Below are 17,661 nucleotides of genomic sequence, written 5' to 3'. Positions count from 1 at the left end.
AATATAAAAAGAGAAAAACTGTGGTCATCACTATTCAGAGATTATTATATGTTCTAACTGCACACAACTGTTTGGCTGTCATTTTCAACAATGGTCATTTTGTTTTGTTTTTCACATGGTTTGAATTCCCCTGACTGTAGTAGATATGAAACCTATTCCCTGGAAGGAACACATGGTTAATATGTACTCACTGCCATTTATAGAGCTCTGACTGTCAGCCAGATTCTGTAAAATTCTTTACATATGACCTAATTTAATGTGCAGAGTAAACTTATGAGTAGGTATTAAAAGACTTGGTTTGGGGGGAGGGTATAGTTCAAGTGTTAGAGCACATGCTTAGCATGTGTGAGGTCCTGGGTTCAATCCCCAGTACCTCCTCTAAAAATAAATAAATAAGTAAACTTAATTACCTCCTCCCACAAAACAACAACAACAACAACCAAAACAACCAAAAATACCTGGTTTAAAGATGTTCAATAACTTGTTTAAGTTTATACAGCTAATGAGTGGTACAGGACAAAGTGAAATTTGAATTTAGTTCTGACATAAAAGCTTAATTAGGCTCATGACCACTCTGCCATACAGAAAGTAATCTGTCCTCCACCTTTATTCAAGGAAGAATTGTTTTTGAAGGCCTTCAAAGTAGGGAAAATTTAACACTGGTATAGCCCCTCCAAGAAGAAACCAGTAGGTGTTTCATCTAGATCACTTCTTAAATTGGATGTACTTCCATCAGTCTGAAATGGATAGAGTTGGCTCTGCCTGGTAAAAGGATAATGCAGCAGACCCTATAGACACTTTTCTCACACATTTTTAGGACAACCTTCAAACCCTAATTATTAACTGAATGGAAAAGTACAAACAGGAAAATGGAAATCAACCATTTCTTTGAGAGCTAATATAAAAACACATTATTATGTCCAAGGACATAACTCCCAAGGATAATTTTGGATAATTCCCAAATTCTCTTTTAAGTTTGCACTTTGAACATATCATGTAACTTCTGTGGACTTTGGTTTCCTCATTTTAAAAAAAATGAGAATAAAAATGCTTTTCTTTCCCATCACTGGGTCAGCTGTGTTTGAGATGAATTCTGGCCAAGAAGTAGCAACCACTGATGGTGAAGGTGAGGAGGATAAGGAGCTTCTGCCAGAGATGCTCAATAAAGATGGCCCAGAGTTTTTGAAATGGACGAGATGGAAAGCAGGGCACAGGGCTCCCATCCTCCCATCTACTAAGGAGAGTTCGCATGAAGGGTGTGAGAGCTGCCAAGCATGCAGAGCCTGAATCTCACATCCCTTATATCCTTCTATCCTTACATCAGCCCCACAAGGGAAGTGATACTACGTCTACTTTACAGACAAGGCAGCTGAGCTTCAGAGAGGTTTAGTAACATGGGAGAGCACAAGTTAATAAGTGGCAGAGCACATCTGTATTCAGACTGATTTCAAAAATCATATTTTCCCCCACTGCACGTGTTGCCTCTAGAAAAGAAACATAAGAAAAAAATAGGATGGGCGTTTGAGATTTGCAGATACTAACTACTCTATATAAAATAGATAAACAACAAGTTTCTTCTGTACTGCCCAGGGAACTATTTTCAATGTCTTGTGGTAACCTATAATGAGAAAGAATATGAAAATGAATTTATGTATTATATGTATGACTGAAACATTATGTTGTACACCAGAAATTGACACAACAATGAAAACTGACTATACTTCAATAAAAAATGAAATTTAAAAAATTACACATCTAAAAATAAAGAAAAAATAGGGCAAGGAGATAAAATAACACAATCAGATAGATGCATTGGCTCATATACATTCCTCTAGAAGGGGTTTAGAAGAAAGGAAAGAAGTGCAGAGAGATGAGAGACCCCAGAGTATAGTGAGAAGAAGGATAAGAATGTATGTCGCAGAAAGATCTGATGTGAGAATCCATTTCTCAAGGGGAGAAAGAAGCTGCCCCAAAAGAGACTGTGTTGGGGCCCCCACACTAATTCAGGGAGGATGAACCCAAGGCTGATTCACAATGTCTAATATCACATCTGTAGAAGAGTCAAAGTTAACCTTGGTGTTTTGAGCTAAGGTGTCTTGATGGTTGCATGGTCAATAACAGGGATAGAGACTGAACAAAGAGGATCAAGTCTTATGGGAAGAATATGGATTTAAGTATATTAAAACGCTTTCTCTGAGGTATGTCCATGGAAGGATACCCAGTGGAAACACCTATAACAAGCATGTGGAACCCCAGGCTCAAGATTACAAAGATCACCCTCCCTGGACCTGTAGACAGCTCAGGCTCAGAGGGAGGACATGAGACTGAGATGCATAGAGGTGATGGTTGAAGCTATTGCAGTGGTTTCAGAGGCAATCAAAGAGGAGAAGAAAAAACTGGGAGACAGATAAGAAATGGATAAAGGCTTGAGCAGGAGACTCAAAGGTCAAGTAAGCCAATAATTAGAAATAATGTTTGTTAGAAAGGTGAGCAGCAATATACATATCAAATAAGCTGTTACACAGGCTGGGCTCTGCTGAGAAGTAAGAGTAGGTAAAATTGGGAAGCCAGGCTGGGCTGCATGTACTGTTGAGTCTTTGATTGCAAGGCAAGGCCTTTATTTGCTAGCAAAAAAAAAAAAAAAAATTAGCATAATACTACAGTTTTAATCTAACCAAAACAGCAGTAGATGTGATATAAGTCATAGATTGGAGCAGAATAACATTATACTGAGTTATGTCTAGCAAATACAAAAGAAGAGGCTATCTGATTTGTATATATGTAAGCTCTCCTGCTCAAAGGAAGGAAAATATAAAAAGTATTTCTAAAGTTGCACATTATTGTGCAATATATTGTATATATGTACTTACATACAATATAATGTATATGTGCAGTCAAACTGTAATAATTCTACCTAATAAAACTGGAAAAGAAAAAAAAAGAGTTGCACATTAATGCATGTAACAAAGTCATTATGAGGGATGGAGGATGAAAGGCATGATAATTATTTATTTTAAAAGAAATCTCTTCAAGATACTAAGTGAGATAGTTTCTGCAATGCCAAGAGTTTAAGAATCCTGTATGCCAATGTGCCTTGCAACCTCATCCTGTAACCTAACTATTGTAGGTGGCATTTGGACCCAGGCATGGAAATCCCATAGTAAATGTGAAATCATTAAATCAGAGATTGTATGGAAAGTGTCTGGTCGGTATGTAACAGAGCAGAAATGCCTGCTCCTATTTTCCACAGTGAATGCCAGGCAAGAAACATTACAACGAAGCAAGTTGTCTCTTATTTTTGTGTCTGTTAAAGACTCACTCTTAAGACGATACAAATGACATAAGAGGAAGGGGAACATAAAGATGAAGGGTCAAAAGAAGTGAGCTGAGCCTGGCTTTGACTTAGCTACTGCTGAAAGCTAAATTGCACTCTGATAAATTATATATATTAACCCATTTAATCTGTATAACAATTCTCTATTGTGATCCCCAATTTATAGTGGGAAACAGAGGCATTAGAAAGAATAAGTAACCTGTCTCAGGCTGGGCAGCTGGTTTGCAGCAGAGATTTCCATGTAGGCAACCTGGCCCTAAAGTTAGTTTGTAACTGCTATGCAATACCATTTCTCAGTATATGAACTCACTGTGCCGCTGGAGGAACATGTAAGGGATACGTGCAAGCAGCTGAAGCAAATGAACAAAATGAAATACAAGCAATACAGGTGATAGCAGGTTGAACCATATGAAATTGCCATTTGCATAGGTCTGAATCAGCAGCATGCTGGCAATTTCACATGGCTCACTTAGAAAAGGGGGACATGAGAGTATTCAAAAATGCACATTGATCCTGCTGCAGAATGCCAGACACTAGACACTGAGGAGCCAAAGCTGAATAAGATGGCCCCTGCCAACAACATACCCTGGCTAAGTACGGGGAGATGAATATGTAAACTGGAATTAAGACAGAATGGGATGCTCACCCTAATATAAGAATGTGAGTTAACTTACGTCCTCAACCTTGACTGAGCAATAGAATCATCTATGGACTATTTCATAATTGAGCTCTCCCATCCAAGACAGTCCTGATCAATCTTCTGAGGTGGGTTTTTGAAAAAATGATAGGTATAACCTCTAAAAATAAACAAATTGAAGTGATAGCAGGGACTTCAAAGGCCACAACAGTAAACTAGTAAATTTCCCAGGACGTTTGTGCCCATGAAATAAAAGCTGGTGGATTGCAACATATTCTGACTGTTGTAAGGTCCCTGGTCCCACTGAGAAACTGAGGAAAGCTAAGTATGTCTTTTGCAGAAAAATCCCCATGTACACATGAAGTAGGGGTCAGGAACAAACAGTTAAGAATTCTTGGATTAGAGAATGTTTTTGAAAAGAATAAATAAATTTAACATGGGGAATATAAGAATAGGGAAAATAGTGGTTAAAAAATAATAATAAACTGCTGATTAAAGCTGCCATAAGATTTTAGAACAGGGAGCATACAGCATCTTCTCCCTCAAAGAGGTGGAGAAGAGAATTGATGGTAACATCTGATACATGCACAGCACAATATGTACAGTGAGGTGGATAAAGTTATGGCAAAGATAGAGCAGGGAAGATGTGGTGACAGAGCATCTATCAACTTTTATCAGAGAAAAGTACACATAGGAGATGATTCTGGTAGGAGACTCTGGGATTCTAGAGCTGCTGAGGCCTGTAAATGTTCATGCCAAGTACCAGGGGAAAAATAAGCCAAGGACAGAGCAGGGAGAGAGAGGAAGAGGAAAAATAAACATTTAATATGTCATGCCTTTAAAAAAATGAATGAGATCAACTTTTAAAATTTTTGAATACTTAAATATTGCTTTAGTTAAAATTATTATCTAATGAGAAAACATCTTGTAAGAATAAAAAAAAAAGTACATATGCTATAGGACTATAGATTCCAACTCACACATTTCAAAATCAATATTTAGCCAGTGTTTTTAGTGAGCCATGTCATATTTGTCCCTAAATATTTCCTCTTCTGTTGTAAAATCTTTGCTACGTCCATGAGCACTTCTGCTCACCCTAAGAGCAGAGCCAGTCTTTACTGTAGCTGTGTTTCTAAGGTTATTAAGAAGCTCATGTTGGGTTTTTTTGTTTTTTTTTTTTAATCAATTAATTAATTTTTAAATTGAAGTATAGTCAGTTAAAATGTGTCAATTTCTGGTGTACAACACAATGTCCATATATGTATATATATGCATGACTGAGACATTAACAGCCCACATTGTGGACATCTTTGAGTTTTATTTTTAGTCGTTTATTTCCTGTCTTTTGCTTCCCCAATCCCCCTTAGAGAGAGTTATTTCATTTCAGGACTGTCCAAAGCCACCAGGAGCTGCTCTCTCCCCTCTGCCATCCCTTCCTACAACATTCCTTTCTTTACTCTCTCCCGATACTATAGGAACAGCCATTGTATTGACCTTATTAATCATGTGTGAACAAGATTAGCACCATGGGTACAGTTCTCAAATACAGCAACACATAAAGTACTAATGACATTCTGCTGTGTGATCACAACGCAAAAGCAATAATAAGAGGGATTTAAGTGCTAGCTTTGTAAGCAAGGATACTGAATGCTTTATACAGCCTGCATCTACATTTATATAATTATATGCATAATTTAACTCTGTTTTACATGAGTGTAACTGGCCATTATGTCTATTTATAGTTGCACCTTATCATTATATACACTTAAAGGTGTGGGGTGTACCAGTTGAAATTTCATTTCCACATACCTCTGTGGGAGTCTGTTGAGCCTTTTTTTCAGATTTTGGCAAATCTTTGCTTCCTCTTCTTTTCAAGGATAGCTGAAACAAAGCGTGAATAGAGAAATTAAAATTTAATTAAATTTTATGATTTTTAAGTGTCCTGATTTCCTATGATAAAACCAAGCCAATGAAAAGTGTTGGTTTAATAATCATAATGGAGGAAAAAACCCAAACCAGATGGATTTAGACATATTTTACTTTGGGTGGGGATATACATCACAGTAGAAGAGTAACCGGCAATTAATTATCTAGCTGATTTGAGAAATTCAGGAAACCTACTGTAAAAATGCAGAAAACCAACTTGGAGAAAATTTAGATTGATAACTCAATATTCTATATATTTCAAATGAAAGCAAATTCTTGTTAGCTTCATCATTAAAAAAAAAATCCACATCATTAAAGGAAAACAAAAGAATAAGGTATTATTTCCAGTTGGAGTTAGGTTGTTATAAGCTTATAAAGACAAACTTCCAGTGGATTGATGTAGAATTTGAAGAATTTCATTCTTTCCTTACCACACATCCATGTAAACAAGTATGATTCATAGACACACATACACACACGTGTCACACAGTTGGCAATGGTAGGGGTTATAGTGAAAAGGAGGTGGCACGCTTCAGCTAAAGGAGCAGGCTGAGTGAGAATTAGGAATGCGGGCTTTTTAAAAATAAGCTGGAGATCTGGATTGTTATGTAAAATCTCCAACATTTTATTGATTGGCCCTAATTGAAATTCAAACCAACAACACTTGATAGGTCAAAGAATACACATCTAACGCCAAATCCCTCATGGACCAGCAGTATTCCATCTCCAGTGCTCAATTCCATTTCTCAGCACCAATAAAATAAAGGTCCCTCTGTATGAATAATAATCCATACGTATGAATATCTACCATGTACCAAATACTGAGCTGGATACACAAAGATCAATTAAATAATGTACCTACCATTGGTCAGCTCACAATTTAACATGGGAGACAGGGATGCAAACAATTACAGTACAAGTTGGTAAACGCCATGCTTTAGGGACTTCATCTTAACATGGTATCACCACCATGAGAATGGTAGTTGCCACATGGCTGATGTTGAAAAAAAAATATTTGCTGAGTGACTAAGAAATATGAGGTTCTGAGGTCAAAGAGGAGGTTGGGGGTACAGACTGATAGGAAAAGCTGACAACATTTCTCAAAAGAGGAGGCTTCATGAATTTGCCAGGAACTGCAAATTAAATTCCTCACATGTTAATTTCTAACCCATATCTAGTGTTAAATGCAGGCATATGTTCAGGCTGCAACTACTCTCATTCAGTATAAAATGGAAACTACAGAACCAAATGAATAGTCTGTGTGGTTATTTATTTCTAGTTCACAGAAAGATGTTCTTCATGTTACTTGTATAATTTTCTTAGAAATAGAAGGTGTGGGGACTGATTCACCACAACCAGAAGTGATGTAAGAACCAAGCAGCAAAAACAGTGTCAAAAAAACCAAGACTATAGTGAGCTGAACTAGGGAATCCTGGAACATTCTGTGTAGGGGCTATCTACAAAGAAGCACCTAAATTCACTTTATTAAATATTTATGGAATGCTTTTACTTTGAGTGTATTCTACCATATGTTTACTTAGTGCTTACTAATGCACTTCAAAAGGTACAATAATAAAACCAACATAGTCCCTGCTTATTTTGAAGTTCCTGATTTACTTGACAAATGGTCTGTTTGGTCTGCAATTTAATACAGTGTGATGAAAGAAACAATATTAACTGGCACTGATTAAGTATTAATTCACGTCAAACACTTCACATACATTATCTCAACTAATTCTTAAAACACCCCTCTTAGCCTTACTTGCAGATAGGAAGACTAAAGCTTAGAGAGGTTAAATTATTTAAAGCAGTGGTTCTCAAAGTAGGATCCCCAGAGCAACACCATTAGTGTCACTTGGTAACTTGTCATAAATGCGAATTCTCAGGACCCACCCCAGAATTAATGAGTCAGAAACTCTGGAGATGCGGCCCAGTGAGCTATGATTTAATCAGCTCTCCAGGTAATTCTGATGCACGGTGAAGTCTGAGAAGCACTGCTGTCAGTAGGTAAGTAGCAAAACCAGGCCTTGACCTAAGTCTTTCTGATCTTTATTATTTACTAGATTGCAAAGAAGAAAGACTTCATTCAATCTGGGGCTGGAGATGGTGTGGGAAGCTAGTAATGATTTCCAGAACGAAGTAACATCTTATCTTGAATCTGGTAGAGGAGGAGTAACGCAGTGGAAGATAGAGAGGAGAGGGAAGGGAAGAACAAAGCATTCCATGTAGAAAGACCATTTCTGGGACATAAAGAAATTTGGGATGGCTGTAACAAAGTGTTAGGAGAGAGTGACATGGAATTTGCCACCACACCTTGAAGGACATTGAACAAAATTTAATTTTTATCTCACCAAGGTCAAATGATTGTTCTAAGGTCAATTAGGAGTATTAAAATGTTTAATTATTAAATTAAATTATTAGATAAATAAATAAAATTATCAATTTATCAAATTATTAAACAAATAAAATTATTAAATTAAAATAGTTTAATTAGATAATTAAATAATTTATTACAGTGTCCATAATCAGACTGTCACAGAAGAAATACAAGACACAAGGGTGGTAGTCCAAATGACCAGGAGGGAAGGAGATGGCCTGCAAGGGAAATGAGGGAACGTACACTCTCATTCTGAGAACATTTTGGAAGGTCTTTGCTTTTCATTCATTCATAGATATTTGTTGGTTTCTGGCACATATACAGTACTTCATGGTTATACAGATCTGACTGAGAACTATTTTCGTCTCCCCTCAAAGAGTTAACTGTTTATGATGGTAAAAAGAATGCAGATAATTAGCTAAAACAGTATATAGAATTAACTCATGTATTAATAAAGAACAAATCAAAGACTGAGAGAGCAAAGAAACAGCCATGATTCCAGATCCGGGGAAAGCAGAGAAAATCACTCAGGAGGGTTAATCTTTGAAGGATGCACAATATTTCAACAGAAAGAAAACCAAGTAAACAACAGGAGCAAAGACGGAGGAATAAGCGTGCCTTAGCGATTCACTGGCTTCTGAAAGAAGCAATGGAGGTAGAGACACTATAGCGATGAGATTGAAGAAGACGCTTCAAGGACAGAGGTCAGCTTGTGGAGCTGAGAAATGCAGACTTTATCCGGTGGGTAATGTTAAAATGAGCCCTCTAAATTAACATAGGAGAAAATAGGCCATCCTTTCCTAAGAGACATTTTCTATTTCACTTTTATTTAAATATCACTCAAGTGGGGTGTCAAACCCAAATAAAGCTCTGAGCAAAGGTTTCCCTTGAATAAAAATATATTGCCTTTAAGGCACCTCTAGGACTACACATACCTTTAGGTATCACATAAATTTTCAATAAATATTTAATCATCTTTTCATATTCCAGTAAGTTTTTATTAACTTTCTGAATCCAATGAAACAAAGATGAGAAATTCATTTGGGTAGAGAAAGCTGGAGAAATAAGGAAAGCTCAAATAGTCGTATCTTTCCCGTGAGGATAAAATTTCATCACCTCTACCTCCCCTTCCAATCATCCTGCCCCACCTTCAAGCACTAAATCCAGGAACCTCTATAAAGGGACCAGTTTGAGAGGCCAGGACTAAATCTCACATTTTCATCTTTGTTCTTAAAGTAGGCACTTCAGATGGTTCTGTTGATAAATACGCTGAAGACATGTCTTGTCCACATCTTAAAATTTCTATCCTCAATTAGTCCAAAAGAGGCTGCTGTTCTTTTCATCCATGTGAAAGCCATGAATTAGAGTTTTGCCAAAAATTATGCTTGCACAGCAATTATATAAATTGGATTTGTGTTCTAAAATATTTTGAGACTAACTCTTCCTCAATTAAAATTTGCTCCACTTCTGAATATCTTGCATCTTTGTGTCTTCAGAAATTAAATAACAGAGAGGAATTTGTAAAAAATGCTATTTTATATAAATTATTTGTATAAAAATCTCCTATGTGTTTTATAAGATTAAAGGGAGATCCATTTGTATGGTGATTAAATCAAGAGGGAAACTACAACTGTATTAATACAGGATTTACTGAGCACTAAATGTGTGCCAGGTACTTCTTTTTTAAATTGACATATAGTCGGTTTACAATGTTGTGTTAGTTTCTGGTATACAGCATAGTGATTCAGTTATACATACACACACACACACACACACACACACACATATATACATACACACACACACATATATATACATACACACACACACACATATATATATACCTACACACACACATGTATATATATGTGTGTGTATATATATTCTTTTTCATTATAGGCTACTACAAGGTATTGAATATAGTTCCCTGTGTGCCATGGACTTCTCTGAGCACTTAATTTGTACTCACTCATTTAATCTTATCACATCCTTAGGAGTTTGCCACCATTCCCTGATGCACACAAAGGATAAACCACTCAGCTAGTAAGTGTTAGAACCAGAATTAAGTTACCCAGCTTCACAGCTCTTGCTCTGAACAACATCCCCCGGTTACTCCAAAGGAAGCAACGTACAAGGTTATATTATTTCTGAGCATATCCTTCCTATGCTGTTATACCACAGCTGCGTGGGTTTGGGGCACTAGTTTACATGTATTGCACATGAGCAATGTATTTTTCTATTTTCAACACAGCAAACATGACATACACACGCATTGGTTCTCACAGCTATCCTATAAATACTTGGGACTTCAGGGCAACATTGAAACTGAGGCATGAGGATGTCTGACTGAAGGTTGAAGGAAAACTGAAAGAAGCAGGAACTGTGGCTGTGCTATGGTCTGAATGATCGTATCTGCCCCAAAATGTATGCTGAAGTCCTTAGGCTCTAACAACTTTGAGCCAACACCAAATTGACATAGCTGGGATCACATTCTCTGTTATTTTAAGTTTTGTTTTTTTAATAAAAGAATCCAATGCATTTTCCTTTTCTTGATTCCTTCTTCCTTTTTTTCTTTTGTGCTGATGTACACTGACTATAGAGTTGTATAAATTCTTTATAGCTAAGGAATATTAATACGTGACGCTTGTAGAGCGTGCTGTCAAACCAGAGAGAAAATATCTGAACCTTTGCTTCTGTGGGAATCAGGACTATCTCCTCAGGACCTCATGGCTTTGAATGGCTCTAGAGTCACATAGGGTCTTTCCTTTTTAAAAGTCACTATTTGGTGCCAATCATTACTTTAGATCTATTTCTTCTGCTCTTTTCCAAACATATTGCTTGTTACTAGTGCTTAAATGTTCTTAGATTGGAACTCACTTTCCATGATTAATACAGTGAAATTTAGGTAAGCCCCAAAATTGAAAAGCAAAATATTGCACTTAACTCCAGAAAATCCAAAAGGTCTGAAGGAATATGTGATAGCAGAAGGACAAAAAAATGAAGACTTCTCTCGTTAATGGGATGTGGTTGATACAGAACTAGAGGAAATGAAATTGGGAGGAAACAGGAGATAATACTGTCATACTTGGGGCTTATGAAATCTTTGTGAAAAACATCCCTTTTAAAAGCTAGGTTTGGACCCAGTAATTCCTGCCTTTCATTGTGTGCTTTATACCTATGGTCAAAACGTCTCCTAGATCTTTAGGGAGAATTGGTCTCTGCATTCTCTAAGCTACTCTAGTATATTTGGGGGTTCAAGGCTCCTGGTGAGAGTTTCTAATACAAGAATCTCTACAGTCATTGTAGAAATCTTCTTTTGGAGCAGGATATAGGTTTGTAGAAGGTCTTCCAAATTATCAATAATAAACTGATCCCAACGCAAGACCACTTTGCTTTAAGAAAGCAAAGGCAATGTGAAAATAGTGCTTCTCTGATATTTACATCATATATTATGCTTGGATAAGTATCTTGAAAAGGCCTTAGAAAGCCCTGCAGAAGCAAAAAGATACAGAACTGGAAGCTTTCTCAGTTGAGACTATTTTTTTAAACTTGAGAGCCCGGTTAATGACTTTTGAAATAATAATCATTTAAAAATTAGATACTTGATAGAACACTCCCTTACACCATACACAAAAATAAACTCAAAATGGATCAAAGACTTAAACATAAGACAAGATACAATAAACCTCCTAGAAGAAAATATAGGCAAAACATTATCTGACATACATCTCAAAAATGTTCTCCTAGGGCAGTCTACCCAAGCAATAGAAATAAAAGCAAGAATAAACAAATGGGACCTAATTAAACTTACAAGCTTCTGCACAGCAAAGGAAACCATAAGTAGAACAAAACGACAACCTACGGAGTGGGAGAAAATTTTTGCAAATGAAACCAACAAAGACTTGATCTCTAGAATATATAAGCAGCTTATATAACTTATCATCAAAAAAACAAACAACTCAATCAGAAAATGGGCATAAGATCTGAATAGAAATTTCTCCAAAGAAGACATACAGATGACAAACAGGCCATGAAAAGATGCTCAATATTGCTAATTATCAGAGAAATGCAAATCAAAACCACAATGAGGTATCACCTCACGCCAGTCAGAAAGTCTATCAGTCAAAAGTCCACAAATGGCAAATGCTGGAGAGGTTATGGAGAAAAGGGAATGCAGTTTGGTGCAGCCACTGTGGAAAACAGTGTGGAGATTCCTCAAAAAAACTAAAAATAGACTTACCATATGATCAGGCAATCCCACTCCTGGGCATATATCCAGAAGGAACCCTACCTCAGGATAACACCTGCACCCCAATGTTCATAGCAGCATTATTTACAATAGCCGAGACATGGAAACAGCCTAAATGTCCATCAACAGATGACTGGATAAAGAAGATGTGGTATATTTATACAATGGAACACCATTCAGCCATAAAAAACAACAATGTAACACCATTTGCAGCAACATGGATGTTCCTGGAGAATGTCATTCTAAGTGAAGTAAGCCAGAAAGAGAAAGAAAAATACCATATGAGATCACTCATATGTGGAATCTAAAAAAAAAAAAAAAAAAACATAAATACAAAACAGAAACAGACTCATAGACATAGAATACAAACTTGTGGTTGCCAAGGGGGGTGGCGGGGTGGGAAGGGGCAGACTGGGATTTTAAAATGTAGAATAGATAAACAAGATTATACTATATAGCACAGGGAAATATATACAAGATCTTGTCATAGCTCACAGCGAAAAAAATGTGACAATGAATATATGTATGTTCATGTATGGCTGAAAAATTGTGCTCTACACTGGAATTTGACACAACATTGTAAAATGACTATAACTCAATAAAAAATGTTAAAAAAATAAAAATTTTTTTTTAATTTTTAAAAATAAATTTTAAAAAATTAGATACTCAATCTACAATAAATGTATGCTTACTAAGCTATGAATGTCATCAGCAAATGCAGATGTATAGTCCCTTCTCATTTGCTCTAGTTAATGAATTGAGTTCTAAGCACCATTGCATTTAGCAATTAAAATACATTTAGAAAATTATGGCTGGGCAGTGAAAGCAGTTCCTTATGGCTTTTCTCTAAAATGAGTCAAATGGAAAAAAAAAAACCATGGCCAGCATTTATAAGTTAAAATGATATGCCCAGTCTTTTTTATATTGGATCTTGACCAACTTCTATCTAATTAAGGCAGTGATATTAATATCATTTTTGTATCAGCTTTAGAATCTTGTAAGAAATATGCTTGAAGCACCATTACAAGATGACAGGAAGCTAAGGGGTGGGTATTACATAGGTGCTTTAACATTATTCTTTACACAATCACACATTAAAGATATTTTGTGATAAAATTTTAAAGGTCATAGTATTCAGCATTTCCTGAAATGCACTTCAAGGGAGTAGAAGCAAGTTTCTGGGGCAATTTCTAGTCTAGGTGGAAAAGTACCACAATGGTACTCTAACCATACACCATTAACCTAACCTCTATCCATATACCAATACATAATTTGAAATCTACTTACTGATAATAGAACAAATGCTCATTGAAATAAATTATAATCTGATTTTACTTTATATTAAGGGGTATCTTCATATCCTTTGAAAGTGTATTGTGATCAAGTTAGCTCATTTCAAAGTTATTTGGGAATAAATAATCACTAATTTCAGAAATTTCACTTTGAACAAAAACAAGTACCATATTCTCAGCTGAGTCAATTTACTTAGTCACTTGATGTAAGGCTAAAGAAGGCACACACATCTTCAGACATGAGAGCAACTTAACTGCTACACATACAGTAGTGCCTTAATAAATAATAAGTAAGTACTTGGGGGACACATCCATGAACAGAGAGCATGAGATGTCACTGGAATAGGAAGAAAATATTCCATATATCAAGGAAGTTATGGAAAGATGAACCAGATTCATTTCCTATGGTATTATTTACCCTGTTCACATCATTGCTCAAATTAAAAGAATTCAGGGGTAATATAACTTGAAGCTAACACTTTTTTCTTATTCTTGAAGGCAAAGATTAAAATGTACATGCAGTAAGACTGGAAACTAAGATTAATAGTAAGTATTTGCCAGAATCTGGGGAAATTTTCCTTCAACAATAGCATCAGTGGAATTCAACAAAGAAATAATGTATCTTGTACGTAGCCTTACTGTCTGAAATAGAAGAATTGGAGATGCAAACCAATCAAGATTAGACAACCCTGTTTCTTAAAGGGTTAAACACAAATTCCCCATGACTCAGCAATTCCACTCATATATACCCAAGAGAAATGAAAACCTATACTCATACAGGGACTTGCACAAGAATATTCTTAGCATTATTCACAGTAACTCACATAGGAACAATCCAAATGTCCATCTACAGATGAATGGATACATAGAATTTGGTGTCCATGTAACAGAATAGTATTCAGCAACAAAAATGTGAACTATTGATAAGTGAAATGACACAGATGAGCCTCAAAAACATTATGTTAAGTGAAGGAAGCCAGGAAAATAGACTATACATTGTATGATTCAATTTATATGAAATGTCTAGAAAAGGCAAGTCAGTAGACAGAGGAAGTATACTGGCAGTTGGAGACGAAGAGTAAATGGGCATAAGGGATCTTACTGAGGTGATGCAGATGTTCTAACACCGACTTATTGTCATAATTGCACAACTTGGATTAATTAACTGGGTTAATTGATATGTAAAGCATGCCTCAATAAAGTTATCAAAAAAAAAAAAAAAAACAAACAAACTAGGCAGCCAACATATCTACATCCCTACTTTCTCCCACACGTAAATATTGCACAAGCCCTTTTTGTCTTATCACATATCTGGAGAACCGGCCTGGCCTATTTGCAGTCAGCAGCTCTCTTGTTAAAACTGCAATACAAGGAGGAAACAGGCAGGGAAGGAGCTAGACAATTAACTGTGCAATGGATCAAGAGACATATTCTTTTCTTATCCGGGGCTTCATGGGTAGAAGTACAGACAGAAAAGCCTTGGAAGCACCCATGTTGGCGTTTACTGTTTTTCATATAATAAAGGCAGGCAAAGAACAAGTACAAGCGGCTTCAAATTTTTCTGAGATTCAAGTTTTCCTCATAGTCAGTGTGCCTGAGTGCTGCAACAGCAGACTCTCCTGTATTCTTCCAGAATAGGCCAGAAAGATGAACGTCTACTAGCATCAGAAATTGGGCTGGAGTCGTACATATCAAATTGCACCACAGCTTTGGATCTGAGAGTGGGCAGTGAGGGGGACTAAGAAAGTAGTTACACAGTATCTGACCGAGATTGAATTCAGAAAGAAAGCCTGACATTCAATGATAACATTTTCTAAAAAGAAATAGAAATTAGAAAAAGAGATGAAAGTGTATCAGACAAAGTCATTTCAAAAGGGAAAAGATAGTCTTTTCCACAAATGGTGCTGGGGCAACTGGAACTCCATATGCAAAAGATGAATTTAGACACCTAACTCACACCACACACAAATGTTAACTCAAAACTGGTCGTAGACCTGAATGTAATTTCTAAAACTAGGAAACTCTGAAGAAAAAAAACAGTAGGACAGTTTTCCTGTACATTAAGTAAAGATGTTTCAGATGTGAAACCAAAAACACAAGTGATAAAGGAAAAACAAACCAGACTTCATCCAAATTTAAAAGTTTTACACTTCAAAAAACACCATCTGATAAAAGACTTGTATCCAGAATATACAAAGAGCTTAAATTCGAACTCAAGAATATGCAGATTAATAATCCAATTCAGAATAAAAAGTTGAATTGACATTGCACAAAAGAAGATATGTGAAAAGAAAATAAGCACGTGAAAAAAGGTTCCACATCACTAGGGAAGCACACATTTAAACCACAATGGTATACTGCTTAATACTTAATAGAATAGTTATAATGAAAAAAATAGTAAGCATTGGTGAGGATGTTGATAAATTGGGACCCTCCTCCACTGCCAGTGAGAATGTAAAGTGATGTAAACCCTTTGAAAAGAAGTTTGGCAGTTTCATTAAAAAGTTAAACATAAATGCATCATATGACTCATAAATTCTTAGATATCTATCCAAAGAAATCAGAACATAGGCCCACACAAAAACTTACATGTGAAGGTTCAAAGCAGCATTATTCATAAAAATAGAAAAAAAATCCTATGTCCATCAACTGATGAATGGACAAATAAAATGTGGTTTATATATACATATATATGTGTGTGTGTGTGTGTGTGTGTGTGTGTGTGTGTATATATACATATAAAATTGAGTATTATTTGGAAATAAAAAGGAGTGAAGTGTTGATACACACTACAACAAGGATCAACCTCAAAATCATTAGGCTAAGTGAAAGGAGCCAGATGCAAAAGGCCGCATATTGTATGAAATATTTAGACAATACAAAGCTATAGATCAGAAAAACTTGTTTGGGGGTAGGACTGATAACAGGGAGTAACTGCCAGTGGCACTCAGAATCTTCCTGAGGTGAGAGAAATGTTCTAAAATTGTATTATGGAGATGGTTGCACAACTCTGTACATTTACTAAAAAACATTACACTGTACACTGAAAACAAATGAATTTATGTTATGTAAATTATGCGTCAATAAAGTTGCTAAAAGTGTGTTGGGTCAATTTTTTCAAAGTATTCATCTAATATATATATGCATGACTGGGACATTGTGCTGTACACCAGAGATTGACACATTGTAATTTGACTGTACTTCAGTTAAAAAAGAAGTATTCAGCTAAAGAGAAAAGAAAAAACAAAAATTATATGTCTGAATATTACTTTGAAATAATTTTCAGAGCTACAGAAAGCAGCTTTAGAAAACATTAAGTTTTTAATAAGACAATGAATATGACCTCTATGAACTAAAAATAGAAAGTCATAGAGGAGATTAAACTCTGAAGAATAGGGAGCCTTTGGGAATAAGAAAACTCACAAAGAATACTAAAATTCAATTCAAAAATTAAATTTTGCACTGGAGTATTTAAAGAAGACAACTGACATGGCAGAAAATTAAGAAAAAAATAGAGTGTATGTGATTATCAAGCCTATACTACAATTTCCTTGGAGATAATAAATAAATGTTAATTTTCAAAGTAAAGGGTCTATGCATTATGGATGTATTAGAAACAAAGACCACCACCTAGATATGCCCTGGTAATGTTTTTGAACTGGTTATTCCCTTTCAGTTCTCCGGATTCATTCTTTCCCCTTCTCTGTCCTGTTTTGTACTTCCGGAAGCTGAGCTCAGCAGGCAGTTGCTTTCTGTTTGGGTTTGTACAATAGAAGGCCCTGGCAGAAATGCTGAGGGATGGAGGGTAGGAGCAGAGAGAGTTCAGAATATTTCTCTTTGCTCCTT

General features: G+C 35.9%; 1 protein-coding gene across 3 annotated transcripts in view; it reads right to left on the bottom strand.

Moving 5' to 3' along the window:
• Positions 1 to 17,661, bottom strand: part of MTCL3 (MTCL family member 3) — a 55,136-nt gene that overhangs the window by 19,898 nt on the left and 17,577 nt on the right. For all 3 annotated transcript variants that reach the window (XM_031456284.2, XM_064486713.1, XM_064486712.1), the window contains one exon: positions 5,781 to 5,852. In XM_031456284.2, coding sequence (XP_031312144.1) covers positions 5,781 to 5,852 — 72 coding nt within the window. The remainder of the gene's footprint in view (positions 1 to 5,780; positions 5,853 to 17,661) is intronic.

This window comes from Camelus dromedarius, chromosome 6 (assembly GCF_036321535.1).
Source record: "Camelus dromedarius isolate mCamDro1 chromosome 6, mCamDro1.pat, whole genome shotgun sequence".
Taxonomy (NCBI): Eukaryota; Metazoa; Chordata; class Mammalia; order Artiodactyla; family Camelidae; genus Camelus; species Camelus dromedarius.
Note: the sequence above shows the minus strand (reverse complement) of the source record. Positions and strands in the feature narration are given on the sequence as shown.